The 14,980-nt window shown below is 40.7% G+C and overlaps 1 protein-coding gene across 1 annotated transcript in view; it reads right to left on the bottom strand.

Moving 5' to 3' along the window:
* LOC139163043 (ceramide synthase 4-like) overlaps positions 1–14,980 on the bottom strand; it is a 38,255-nt gene that overhangs the window by 20,244 nt on the left and 3,031 nt on the right. Inside the window, exons 2-6 of the mRNA XM_070743974.1 lie at positions 13,325–13,498; positions 9,997–10,114; positions 8,129–8,247; positions 4,953–5,010; positions 2,096–2,143 (exon numbers count right to left, since the gene is read on the bottom strand). Of these exons, the coding sequence (XP_070600075.1) occupies positions 2,096–2,143; positions 4,953–5,010; positions 8,129–8,247; positions 9,997–10,114; positions 13,325–13,494 (513 nt within the window). The 5' untranslated portion in view covers positions 13,495–13,498. The remainder of the gene's footprint in view (positions 1–2,095; positions 2,144–4,952; positions 5,011–8,128; positions 8,248–9,996; positions 10,115–13,324; positions 13,499–14,980) is intronic.

Here is a 14,980-nt window from a genome sequence, read left to right as displayed (position 1 = left end):
CAGGCATGTTTAAATTCAGTTTACTGTGGATTTACCAACCACGTCTGCTGGAAGTTTGTTTCCAAGGATCTACTACTCTTTCAGTGAAATAATATTTTCTCACGTTGCTTTTGATCTTTTTCCCCAACTAACTTCAGATTGTGTCCCCTTGTTCTTGTATTCACTTTCCCTATTAAAAACACTTCCCCTCCTGAACCTTATTTAACCCTTTAACATATTTAAAATGTTTCGATCATGTCCCCACCTTTTCCTTCTGTCCTCCAGACTATACAGATTGAGTTCATTAAGTCTTTCCAGATACATTTTAATGCTTAAGACCTTCCACCATTCTTGTAACCCGTTCAATTTTGTCAATATCTTTTTGTAGGCGAGGTCTCCAAACTGAACACAGTATTCCAAATGTGGTCTCACCAGCGCTCTATATAGCGGGATCACCATCTCCCTCTTCCTGCTTGTTTTACCTCTTAGCTATGCAGCCAAGCATCCTACTTGCTTTTCCTACTGCCCCGACCACACTGCTCACCCATTTTGAGACTGTCAGAAATCACTACCCCTAAATCCTTCTCTTCTGAGTTTTTGCTAACACAGAACTGCCAATGTCCATACTCAGATTGAGGATTCCTTTTCCCCAAGTGCATTATTTTACATTTGGAAACATTAAACTGCAGTTTCCATTGGCTTTGACCATTTATCTAGTAAAGCTAAATCATTTACCATATTACAGACCCCCTCCAGGAATATCAACCCTATTCACACTTTAGAGTCATCGGGCAAATAGGCAAACCTTCCCTACCAAACCTTTCTCTATGTCACTCACAAACATATTAAAAAGAATAGGACCCAGAACAGACCCTTGTGGCACACTGCATGTAACCTGTCTCCGCTCAGAATACTCGCCATTAACCAATAACTCTCTGATGTTTATGCTTCAGCCAAGCTTGAAATCCAACTGAACTATCCAGGGATTAATGTCCAATCTTCACTAATTTATCTATACAATGAAAGCTTGTATATATTGAAGCACTATGGCTTGTATATATTGAAGCACTATGTTGTTAATTTTACAGCAACCGTTACAAGATCGAAAACATTTATATTTAATTTCTCACATACACAGTGATTCATCCTTTCCTGGCTCCTTTTCTGAAGGCAATAGTCATGTTGGTGCTGAGTATTCACATTTTACCCTACATTATTTTCAGATCCTTTTTTTTTAGTCTCTCTTTTTTTCACCATTATACTAGAGGAGTGGCACAAGCTTACCACATTCCATTTGACCAAGCCAAGCAGATTGTTTCATCCTGTCCCCATGTTCATTACGTATTTCTGTTTTGTTATGTTGTTGACATTTATTGCAACTCTTAATTCATTATTGTGAAACTTGACCTCCCTGGCTAAATTCTTGCAGATTCGGGACTATATGCTGGAATTATGTCCTAGTTATATGCTCTTCTTTCTTTTTTCTTTTCTTTTCTTTTTTCTTCTTTTCTTTTCCCCCCTTTCCCTTCCCTCCCTCCCTTCCTTTTTTGCTCTCAATTTGTCAGAGAGTTCTTGGTTTAACTATGCTGATCTCATTTTGTTTCACTTTCTCTGTGGCATTATCTTTGTTTGGGCCTTTTAACCTTGTTTTCCAAATTTCCAAAAATCCTGAATTACTTTTCACTGTATGATTTCCATCCATAGAACCTTTGTATTGGTCTTTTTTAGTTTGTCTTTGTCTTTTCTTATCGCTGCTTAATCACTTTCTTTTCAGCTGCAAGAAGAGGAAATAATTGAATTCCTAAAGCTTGGGTGAATGTCATGTTTGGGAAAGTCAGGGCAGAATGGATTTCCTTTTCCTTTTCCTTTTCCTTTTCCTTTTCCTTTTCCTTTTCCTTTTCCTTTTCCTTTTCCTTTTCCTTTTCCTTTTCCTTTTCCTTTTCCTTTTCCTTTTCCTTTTTCCTTTTCCTTTTCCTTTTCCTTTTCCTTTTCCTTTTCCTTTTCCTTTTCCTTTTCCTTTTCCTTTTCCTTTTCCTTTTCCTTTTCCAAAAGGGTTTAGAAATTGATGCACATGCTTCCATTTAAATGTTCATTTGAATGTCTGCTGATGCCTTACCTGTGGGTACCCATCCAAACATTCATTGACATTCCAGAACCAGGGTTTCTGCAAGAAGACACCATTCATTAGGAATTACATCTTACCAGCCCACCACCGCTTCTGCTCAACACTGACATGAAGGGGATGAAGAAAGGGAAAGGAGACACAGGTAATAAAACTGAAATATTCTACAGACAGAAATTTGTACAGGTGGAAGAAGGAATAAGAGAAATGAAAGAAAGAGAGGCAAAATTACAAGAAGAGGCAATAGAAATACAACAGCTACAGGTAACTGAATAAGAATTGGAATTACAGAAGAAGGAATTACAGGGTGAAACAGCAATGGAAGTAAAAGACCAAAGGGAAACGAGAATGACAAGATCAGCAAAAGTCCTAAAGTAGGAAAAAAAATAAACAACTTGGAAGAAGAAATTAGGATGATTTCAATAAATATAAATGAATTCAGCAAGTAATATTTAACAAATTAAAAAATGAATATGGATATAATTTGCTTACAAGAAGTACATATTAGAAAACAACATAAAAAATTGTTAGCATACACAAGATTGGGAGAACTGTATGTAACGGTAATAGATTAAAGTAAAAGAGGAGATGCGAAAGCAATGAAATGCCAGGCGAAGCGGCAGCCAGACTGAGCTCTGCTGGGCTCTCTCGTGATGCTGATATAAAATTTGAATAATCTATAAAGGTGAGAAAACCACAGTGTAAGAATTATGGTGATATTGATGCTACTGGCGTAAATTAAGATACAAAAGAATAGTATCATTGTCAATATGAGACCACAAGATAAGTTGAAAGTCACATTTTGATATTTTTATTGGGTGTATAGATATGGTGTGGGGGGGAAATAAAAGATGTGTTAAGATATTAAAGAAGGAGTGAAAGCAATGAGGCTTAAAGTTAAGAAGCACAAGAAACAACCATCAGCTGTATAACCTAGCTTTATCACTTAATCTGGAATGTTTGTTTGTTTGTTTGTTTATTGATTGAGTGATTGATTGATTGTTAGAGTTGGAAGGGACCATGAAGGCCATCAAGTTCAACCCCCTGCCCAAGCAGGAACCCTATAGTACACCAGTCAAGTGGCAGTTCAATGTTCTCTTAAAAATGACCAGAGTGTTGGAGTTCACAACGTCTGCTGGTAAGTTGTTCCATTGGTTGATCGCTCTGACCATCAGGAAGTTCCTCCTTATCTCCATGTTGAATCTCTCCTTGGTCAGCTTCCAGACGTTGTTTCTCGTCCAGCCCTCTGGTGCCCTGAACAATTAAGTGATCCCCTCCTCTCTGTGACATCTCCTCGTATACTTGTAGACTGCTATCATAAAATTGAATTGGTTGGTGGTGGACCCAGGAGACAAAACTAGGCATAAGGAGGTAGCACGAGTTAAAATACATGTACCAAAAGTCAAGATTTAAATATAATAGATAGGAGATTCTGAAAAAAGAGGGATGATTTTGAAGGGTAAGATTTAGAGAAGCATTATATTCTATCATGTAATGCAGGGGTGGGCAGCAGGCAGGACGGGGTGGAACAGAGTTCCACCGGCGAAAATGAATCTGCATGCACAGCTCCAGCTGACCAGCAGCAGTAACTTCCTGAATTGCCAGTCTCAGCTCGGCTCTCCTTTTTTCCGTACTGCTGCTGCTGTGCGCTCCTCGCTTTTTTCCTCTTTCCTCCTTCCTAGCCTCGGATGAGCTTTCCTCTCTCCTGCCCAGCTCCCCTCCCAAGGTCAGGAGAGCTACGCTGCACCGAAGCAGTCTAGGCTGTGGTCTTTTTCCCCTCGCGAAGCCCTCACTCGGCCCACTGCTGAGATGAAAAAGCATCGTGCAGCAAAAACAATTCATTTGAACAATAATGATAATTCAAGCCACTCTCACCTGGTCACAGGGCCGGCAAGCCACTCCTACCCAGTCACATGACAATCAAGCCACACCCACAAAATAAGCCACACCCACAGTGTGGCAGTAAAAATTTTGGCTGCCCATTATTGATGTAATGGTAATTGAACTTTCCACTTAGGGAAGGATTTAGATGGTGGATGGGAAGTAGGCAGGAAGGTGAGAAAGGGGAAAGAATAGAGAAAGAGTAGAAAGAAGGAGGGAAGGAGAAGGGAATGGTAGTAGAAGGAGGGAGGAGTAAGAAAGTAGGTAGTAGAGGCGGAAGAGGCACCTAAGATAGAAAGAGGGAAATGGAGAGAAGAAAGATAGAAACAGATGAAACAATATAAAGCAAATTTGGAATGTGATCTAGTTACCAGATTCCTAAGAGGTCAGTAATTCCTAAGAGGTCAGTAATGGGCGAGTACAAGTGCACTAGAGTGCCTTCTGTCCCCTGTCCTATTGCTCTCCTATATCTCCTATACCTTTCTTCTATTCCTAGATCTCTTCTTCTATTCTTTCATTGATATGTTCTATTACTGTATCTTCTATTCTATTATTTCTTAGATATATTTAACTATGAGTATCTCCTCTATAACCTTCATCATGTATTTTACTATGTGTATATAGATATATACCCACTAAAACCCTCATTGTGTATTGGACAAAATAAACAAATAAAAATAAATAAATAAATAAATAAGTTTATTGTATTTGAAAAATGATATAAGTATATGAAGATGTATTGAAAGTATATGAAGTTGTATGTTGAATGAGGAGAAAAATAATAAATAAATAAACCTGTAGTCACTAAGATGTTGGAAAGAGTTGAAAAGTGGACCCATTTTTGCTAATCAAAAATGCATCATTCAATGTTAAAAGATGGGAGGCAGAGAAGGTCAATACCTGCATTACACAAGACCAGGATTTTTTTTTTTTACAATGACCAACAGAAGTAGAGAAAGTTGGCACTCACATCGTAAAGAATGGCCCATCCTACGAAGGAGAAAATGAGCATGTACACAGCTCTCCAGCTGGAAAAGAATCAGAAAAAAGCATTAGGGTATAATGGACAACAGGCTGGAAGAACCAGAACTTCTAGTGCTAGACGGGTAATACAAAGTCCTCCAACAGCCCGCACTTCCACCTTCTGAAGCAATGGATCACTTTTCCACCCTTTAGCCTTTCTTCTACTTGAACCCCTTGATCCAGATTCTGGTCTCTAGAACAGGTGAATAGATCTCTTCTCTTCCCTGAATGTGTTATGTAGATACTGAAAATAAAGATTTAATCAAGTTGAGCTCAACTTATGGTTATGTCATAGAGACATCTATATATCTTTTATTTTTTGGCCAACACGCCTCTTTGCTGAGAAAGCATATTTTATTTTATTTTATTTTATTTTATTTTATTTTATTTTATTTTATTTTATTTTATTTTATTTTATTTTATTTTATTTTATTTTATTTTATTTTATTTTATTTTATTTTATTTTATTTTATTTTATTTTATTATTTTATTTTATTTTATTTTATTTTATTTTATTTTATTTTATTTTTTAATTAATTAGATTTGTATGCCGCCCCTCTCCGCAGACTTGGGGTGGCTCACAACAATAAAACACTATATAATAAACAAATCTAATATTTAAAAAATATCTAAAAACCCGTTATTTTAAAAATATACAATACAAGCATACCATACATAAAACTATATAAGCCTGGGGGAGATGTCTCAATTCCCCCATGCCTGACGGCACAGGTGGGTTTTAAGAGGTTTGCGAAAGGCAAGGAGGGTGGGGGCAATCCTAATCTCTGGGGGGAGCTGGTTCCATAGGGTCAAAGCCGCCACAGAGAAGGCTCTTCCCCTGGGTCCCGCCAGACAACATTATTTAGTCGACGGGTCCCAGGGAAGGCCAACTCTGTGGGACCTAACCGGTCGCTGGGATTCATGTGGCAAAAGGCGGTCTCTGAGATATTCTGGTCTGATGCCATAAAGGGCTTTATAGGTCATAACCAACACTTTGAATTGTGACTGGAAACTGATCAGCAACCAATGCAGACTGTGGAGTGTTGGTGTTACATGGGCATACCTAGGGAAGCCCATGATTGCTCTCACAGCTGCATTTTGCACGATCTGAAGTTTCCGAACACATTTAGACTTATATACAGCTTCACAGTGCTTTACAGCTCTCTCTAAGCAGTTTACAGAGAGTAAGCATATTGCCCCCAACAATCTAGGTCCTCATTTTACCCTCCTTGGAAAGATGGAAGGCTGAGTCAACCTTGATCCTACTGAGATTCGATTTGCCAAACTGCTGGCAGCTGGTGATCAGCAGAAGTAGCTTGCAGTACTGCATTCTAACCACTGTGCCACTGAGGCTCTCTCATTTCCATGAGATGCTTACTCATTTCCAGTCCAGCCTATATCCCTGTAATTTTCTCTTCTGCAAATATTTGACTCTGTTCAGCTTCTCCATCCATGTCTGAGTATGGCAAGATGACTCTTTGTTTGTTTTGTCAAACACAAAATATGGTGCACCAGTTGCGGCCCTATTTGGACCGGGAGTCACTGCTCACAGTCACTCAGGCCCTCATCACCTCGAGGTTCGACTACTGTAATGCTCTCTACATGGGGCTACCTCTGAAAAGTGTTCGGAAACTTCAGATCATGCAGAATGCAGCTGCGAGAGCAGTCATGGGCTGCCCATGTTACACCAACACTCTGCAGTCTGCATTGGTTGCCGATCAATTTCCGTTCACAATTCAAAGTGTTGGTTATGACCTATAAAGCCCTTCATGGCATCGGATCAGAATATCTCCGAGACCGCCTTCTGCTTCACGAATTACAGCGACCGATTAGGTCCCACAGAGTGGGCCTTCTCCGGGTCTTGTCAACTAAACAATGTCAGTTGGCGGGGCCCAGGGGAAGAGTCTTCTCTGTGGCGGCCCCAACTCTCTGGAACCAGCTCCCCCCAGAGATTAGAACTGCTCCTACCCTCCTTTGTCGTCAGGCATGGGGGAATTGAGATATCTCCCCCGGGCCTATACAATTTATGTATGGTATGTCCGTATGTATGTCTGCTTAATAATGGGTTTTTAAAAAATATTTTAAATTGTAAATTATTAGATTTGTTATGAACTGTTTTATTGTGTTGTGAGCCGCCCCGAGTCTACGGAGAGGAGCGGCATACAAATCTAATAAATAAATAAATAAATAAATAAATGAATGAATGAATGAATGAATGAATGAATGAATGAATAAATAAATAAATAAATAAATAAATTAGTATGTATGAGTATAAACAAGATTTGAATACAAGAAATGAATATGAAAAAAAATAAAAAGGGAACATTAGGACAGCAATGGTAAGCACATTGATGTATTTATGCACAGCCTTTATAGACCTCTTAGGAATGTGGTGCGGTCAACAGAAGACAGTCTAAGGTTAAAGTTTTGGGGGTTGGGGGATGAAACCACAGAGTCAGTTAGTGCAATCCATGCACTGACCACTCTGTTGCTGAAGTACTTTCTGCAATCAGGTTTGGAACGGTTTACTTTAAGTTTGTATCGGTTCTGATTCTTCTTGTCGATGTGTAAGACAGAGCATTTGTTCATTGAGATTTGGAGTTGCCAATTGTTTGACCATTCTGACACAAAGTCAAGGTCTTTTTGAAGGATAGCAGCATTATTGGTGGTGTTAATCATCATTGGAAAAGAAAAGTCAGTTGCTTATAATGTGGTCGCAAGGGTCATTTATGTAAAGTATAAAGAGTGTTGGTTCTAGGATGCTTCCTTAGGGGACATTGCTATTAACAGGTGCAGGATTTGATAGGACACTTCCTATTTTGACCACATGTTGTCTGTTTGGCAAGAAACATAGAAACATAGAAGTCTGACGGCAGAAAAAGACCTCATGGTCCATCTAGTCTGCCCTTATACTATTTTCTCTATTTTATCTTAGGATGGATCTATGTTTATCCCAAGCATGTTTAAATTCAGTTACTGTGGATTTATCTACCACGTCTGCTGGAAGTTTGTTCCAAGAATCTACTACTCTTTCAGTAAAATAATATTTTTTCAAAGAACCTTTTCGGCACTAAGAATACTTTGGTCGACATGGATTGCCCTGCCCCAAGAGTTTCCACTCACCAGGCTTCACAGAATTTCTTGGTCATGCTGGGTTGATTCTGATTCATTCGGTACCGGAACCATCTCTCTACCTGCCTTGATTGGAGGTCGCACTGCTTGGCTAAACCTCTTATTTCTTCCTAGAACACAGGAAGAAAAGCTGCACAGCCAAGTCCCAAGATCATTTTTTGGGGAAATGCATCAGCCCCACATCCACATTTTAAATTTTTTTCTTAATTTATCTGTGCTATTAATACACATGCAGGGATGGGGGAAGAGAGAGAGAAAAGAGAAGTGGACCCCCCACACTCTCAGCTTTTCAGAAAAGAATGAAGATCTGGTTCTGCCAACTTCTATGGGGCTTGTAGTGTGGTATGCAAATCTGGGAGTGATGAACACCTTAAAGGCACTCCACTCACCTTTTCATTTTTACCTTATTCTATCTTTGTATTAGGCTTTCATTTTATTGATGTATTGTAATTTAGTATGATGTTTATCTTTTGAGATACAAATAGCCCATTGTCCCTCTGAAAACAAGATGGGTGCCAGAGACAAGGAGAGAGAATACTCCCTCTCCTGGATGCTTTAGATAAATTATTATTTTATTATTATTTATTAGATTTGTATGCCGCCCCTCTCCGCAGACTCGGGGTGGCTCACAACAGTGATAAAAACAATATACAGTATATTGACAAATCTAATAATTTAAAATCTAAATTGACAATTGTACATTTAAAAAATATAAAAGCAAGGAACCCCAATATAAAAAACTTACATACAGTCATATCATGCACTAAAACTACATAGGCAGGGGGAGATGTCTCAGTTCCCCCACGCTTGATGACAGAGGTGGTTTTTAAGGAGTTTACGACAGGCAAGAAGGGTAGGGGCAGTTCTAATCTCTGGAGGGAGCTGATTCCAGAGGGTTGGAGCCACCACAGAGAAGGCTCTTCCCCTGGGTCCTGCCAGACAACATTGTCTACTTGACGGGACCCAGAGAAGACCAACTCTGTGGGACCTGACCGGTCACTGGAATTTGTGCGGCAGAAGGCGGTCTCGCAGATATCCTGGTCCGGTACCATGAAGGGATTTATAGGTAATAACCAACACTTTGAATTGTGACCGGAAACTGATCGGCAACCAATGCAGACTGCGGAGTGTTGGAGTAACATGGGCATATTTGGAAAAGCCCATGATTGCTCTCGCAGCTGCATTCTGCATGATCTGAAGTTTCTGAACATTCTTCAAAGGTAGCCCCATGTAGAGAGTGTTACAGTAGTTGAGCCTCGACGTGATGAGGGCATGAGTGACTGTGAGCAGTGACTCCCGGTCCAAATAGGGCCGCAACTGGGGCACCAGGCGAACCTGGGCAAACGCCCCCCTCGCCACAGCTGAAAGATGTTTCTCTAATGTGAGCCGTGGATCGAGGAGGACGCCCAAGTTGCGGACCCTCTCTGAGGGGGTCAATAATTCCCCCCCCCCAGGGTGATGGACGGACAGATGGAATTGTCCTTGGGAGGCAAAACCCACAGCCACTTCATCTTATCAGGGTTGAGTTTGAGTCTGTTGTCACCCATCCAGGCCCCAACAGCCTCCAGACACCGGTACATCACTTCCACTGCTTCGTTGACTGGACATGGGTTGGAGATGTAAAGCCGGGTATCATCAGCGTACTGATGATACCTCACCCCATGCCCTTGGATAAATGCCTCTTAAAGAGATAAAAATGTTTGTGGACACCCTCATAGTCTTAAATGGGCAATACAAATGCTGATTCATCTTCATTGCATTAGCCTTACATTGCATTAGCTTTACAGTTGCATCAGCTTTACATCATCTGGCATCATTAAATCAGTATTTATCTGCATACCTGTGTAGAAGAAACTCACTTTTTGAGGACCTTTCCTCCACTTTGCATAAAAAGCTTCCAGGATCTGGTTTGGAGAAGGTTCCCGCCTCACCTTTTCTTGCAAACTCAGTTTTTTGCTCAAGGGGATGGCGATTTTCCTGGAAAAAGCGACAGCTTCGGTCAGACGAATGAACACTAACTAAAAGTAAGGATCTACACTTTGGCAAGAAAAACCAAATTTGTAGGTACAGTTTAGATAAAATTAGGCTTAATGCCAGTACTTGTGAAAAGATCTTGGAATCCTAATGGACAATCATTTAAACATGAGGCAACAGTGTGCAGCAGCTGCCCAAAAAGCCAATACAATACCAGGCATAGATTCAAGATTACACAGTGTTCTAGTTTTACAACTTTACAAAGCATGATTAAGACCACAATTAGAATATTGCATCCAGTTCAGGTCACCAAAATATAAAAAAGATATTGAGACTCTGGAAGGAGTATAGAAAAAGCAACAAAAACAATTAGGGAGCTGGAAGCTAAAAGATATAAGGAACAGTTACAGGAATTGGATGTCATAGAATCATATTGCTGAAATCATATTTTCTGCAGTCTAGTTTGGAGCAATTTACATTTAGTTTCTATCTATTGCGTGCTCTTGTGTTGTTGTTGATAAAAGGTGAAGTAATCGCTAACAGGAAGTTCGGAGGCAGCGTAGCTGTAAATTTTCTAAACATAATAATTGAAGTCTGGAGGAGTACGGTAATTTGTTGCATGAGGAGGAGTGGAGGACTCTTCTTGTGTAGTATTTCTGGACTCCTTCAATTGTATTAATGTCTGTTAAGCAGTGTGGATTCCATAAAGGTGAGCTGTATTCAAGAATTGGTCTGACAAATGTTTTGTATGCTCTTGTTAGTAGATCGGTGTTTCTAGAGAAGAAGCTGCGTAGAATTAAGTTTGTGACTCTTAGTGCTCTTTTGGCAATGCTGTTGCAGTGGGCTCTGACATGTAGGTCATTGGAAGTGAGTACTCCAAGGTCTTTGACTGAGTGAGGGTCCTCTTTTAGTTCAGTTTTACCAAGCATGTATTTAGTATTCTGATTCTTTTTACCAATGTGTAGGAGAGAGCATTTGTTGGGTGAGATTTGCAGTTGCCAGTTGTTAGACCATTCAGCTACATGGTCAAGGTCCTTTTGAAGAGTAGAAGTATTATCGGAGGTATTAAATAGTTTAACATCATCAGCAAAGAGAACATATTGTAATATTGTCACAGAGATCATTTATGTAGAGTATAAAGAGAGTAGGTCCTAGGACACTGCCTTGGGGAACGCCACTGTTAACTGAAGTAGGATTAGATATGGCATTACCTATTTTGACCACCTGTTGTCTATTTGACAGGAACACTGATATCCAATTGTGCAGTGGTCCTGAGATGCCATAAGATTTTAGTTTCATAAGAAGTTTGTTGTGAACTACTGAATCAAAGGCTTTGCAAAAGTCTATGTAGAATGCATCAATTGATTTACCCTGGTCAATTTGGGTAGTCCATATGTTATTACAGTGTAAAAATTGCAGGTTGCAGGATAATTTTTTTCTGAAACCGAATTGTTTGTTGCAAAGTAGGTTATTTGTTTCAAGGTGGAGTGTAATGGATTGGTTAATGATGGATTCCATGATTCTGCAAGTGACGCAAGTCAAGGAGATTGGTCTATAATTTTCAACATTGCTAGGATCATCCTTTTTGAAAATAGGGATGACCGTGGCTAGAGACCAGAGTTTAGAGTTTAGCCCTACAGTTGCTGCAGACTGCCTTATTTTCTTCCTTAGAAATGTCCCCCTTCTTCCATTTCATAAACAGTGCTTTTTTTCCTTTTTAGTAAGTTATTAAGATTTGGGTTCAACCACAGTGGGCTCCTTAGATACTTCCCCTGTTTTCTTCATTTGGGAATTGTTGAAGATTTTGCTTCTAGAATCTCATTTCTCAAGATTTTCCATCCTTCTTGAATATTTCTATCATTTAAGACTTCCAACCATTGGATTCTTCCTACCCTTCTTCTGAGTCAATCAAAATCTGTTCTTCTGAAATCCAGTCTTGAAGTCTGAGTCCTCTCAGGTCTTCCTCCCTTTGTTATGTAGAATTGAATGATTGCATGGTCACTGCAGCCCAAGGTCCCATCCACCCTTACTTCCTCAACCCTTTCTTCCTTGTTGGTAAGAATTAGATCCAGGATAGCAGATCCTCTTGTTTTTTCTTCCACTTTTTGGCAGATAAAATTATCAGCTAGAGAAGATTAAAAAAAGTAGACCCATAAGTTTTGCCCGAGAGAGATACCCAACAAATGTCTGAATAGTTAAAATCTCCCATAACCACCATATCATGTTTATTTGAGACCATAGTCATCTGTTTTAGGAAGAGTTCATCCATATCTTCTGTTTGTGCAGGAGGCCTATAATAAACTCCCACGATGGTGTCCTTTCTGTTTTTCTCACCCTTGTATTCTTACCCAAGTAGCTTCCATTTTCTGAAACTTGAATCTCTGAGGAGGTATATGTTTCTCTAACATACAGTGCAACACCACCTCCCCTTTTGTTAAGTCTGATTCTTATAAATAAGTTGTAACCTCTAAGCTTTGTATTCCAATCATGTCTCATCCCACCAAGTTTCAGTGATATGAAAAGAAGGACTAGGGGAATATTTGAGGGGCTGCTTGAGATCTTTTAGCAATAGGTTCACTGCCCTTTTGCTGGGTTGGAATGTGGGGGTGGGGGACATTTTTCATCCTTCCGTGTTTCTTGTGCCCTCCCAGACCCTCCACCTAGTGCCTGCATTTACCTGGAATGATGAATGGACCAAATGTAGATGAGTGGGCCAGGATGGGATGGTTGGTGGGATAGGTGTGGCCAACCAAGTGTGACATTTGAGAGTTTGCTGAACCCCAGCTATAGTTGACTAGAGAATCACCTGAACCTTGCCGAACCCCCTGGCTGCTAAAAAGAAGAGGGAATGAATCTATTCCCCAAAGCACCTGACAAGAAGCAACAGGTGGAAACTAATCAAGGAGAGAAGCAACTTAGAACTAAGGATAAATTTCCTGACAGTTAAAATAATTAGTCCATGGAACAGCTTGCCTCAAGAAGTTGTGAATACTCCAACACTGGAGGTTTTCAAGAAGATGTTGGATACCCATTTGTTCGAAGTTGTTTAAGGTTTCCTGCCTAAGCAGGGGGTTGAACTAGAAGACCTTCAAGGTCTCTTCCAACTGTGTTCCACTGTTTCAAGCATTTGGGTAGGAGGGAAGGAAAGGTCTCTCTAAATAAGTGGAGGAGGGCCTCTTCCTTCCAATGCTCCTTGGCCTTAGCTGAACTTGCCTTTCAAAGATGAACCGGAGGGCCACTAGTAGGAGAGCGATAGGGAAGCAGAACAACAGGTGATGGGGTTGGGGATAGCGGATGTCCTCCGTCTCCTGCAGGTCCTCCCACATGATTCCTGGAGATAGCCAGAATTCCTCTCTCCAAAACCACTGCATAAACTGCACCATCTCCCTGGGAGGAGAGAAGAAAGGCAGAGGGGGTGAGATGGGAGAAAACCAGCTGTTGGACAGCAAGGAGTACTCAGCCGAAGCTGCTTTTGTAAGACACATTTGCCAGATCAGCACCAGGCAATGTGGGGATTTTCTCCAAATGCTCATCCAATGGGAAACTTTCCATAAAATGTGTCTCTCAAGGTTAGAGGAATAAGCTGGACATAATAGAATACAGAATAACAGAGTTGGAAAGGAACTTGGAGGTCTTCTAGTCTAACCCTGATAAGACAGAGTGGCTGTGGGTTTTGCCTCCCAAGGACAATCCCACCTGTCCGTCCATCACCCTGGGGGGGAATTATTGACCCCCTCAGAGAGGGTCCGCAACTTGGGCATCCTCCTCGATCCACAGCTCACATTAGAGAAACATCTTTCAGCTGTGGCGAGGGGGGCGTTTGCCCAGGTTCGCCTGGTGCACCAGTTGCGGCCCTATTTGGACCGGGAGTCACTGCTCACAGTCACTCATGCCCTCATCACCTCGAGGCTCAACTACTGTAATGCTCTCTACATGGGTCTGTCTTTGAAGAGTGTTCGGAAACTTCAGATTGTGCAGAATGCAGCTGCGAGAGCAATCATGGGCTTTTCCAAATATGCCCATGTTACACGAACACTCCGCAGTCTGCATTGGTTGCCAATCAGTTTCCGGTCACAATTCAAAGTGTTGGTTATGACCTATAAAGCCCTTCATGGCAGCTGGCCAGATTATCTCAGGGACCATCTTCTGCTGCACGAATCCCAGCGACCAGTTAGGTCCCACAGAGTTGACCTTCTCTGGGTCCCATAGACTAAACAATGTCGTATTTCATCACCAGTCGGGCGCTTCCCAAGCACCTAGGACTGTGTGATGTAGTGGCGAATTATGTTTGCCGATCCCAGTAAAGCGGCCTTTTGCAATTGACAGGTGGAGATTTTGTCAATTATGATGGTTTTCAAATGTCCGCTGAGATCCTTTGGCACTGCGCCCAGTGTGCCAAGTACCACTGGGACCACTTTCACTGGCTTATGCCAGAGTCGTTGCAGCTTGATTTTTAGATCTTCGTATTTCACTAATTTCTCTAGCTGCTTCTCCTCAATTCTGCTGTCTCCTGGGATTGCGATGTCGATGATCCATAATTTCTTTTTCTCCACAATCAGGATGTCTGGTGTGTTATGCTTCAGAATTCGGTCAGCATTGTTATTATTATTATTATTATTATTATTATTATTATTATTATTATTATTATTATTATTATTAGATTTGTATGCCGCCCCTCTCTGTAGACTATAGCTTCCATGGTGGATAACCATCTAGGAATTAGTGTTTCTTTTTAATTTCATTCCAAATTTTTAATAAAGATTTTCTAATTAAATGCCTGTTGAATAAAGATTGTGATTTTATTTCGTCCTTCCTTCCATAGATGGACATGCCAGCCCATCTGTAAATCATGTCCTTCCAATGTGCGAA

Source organism: Erythrolamprus reginae, chromosome 1, assembly GCF_031021105.1.
Source record: "Erythrolamprus reginae isolate rEryReg1 chromosome 1, rEryReg1.hap1, whole genome shotgun sequence".
Taxonomy (NCBI): Eukaryota; Metazoa; Chordata; class Lepidosauria; order Squamata; family Dipsadidae; genus Erythrolamprus; species Erythrolamprus reginae.
This window is presented reverse-complemented; position numbering and strand designations above follow the sequence as displayed.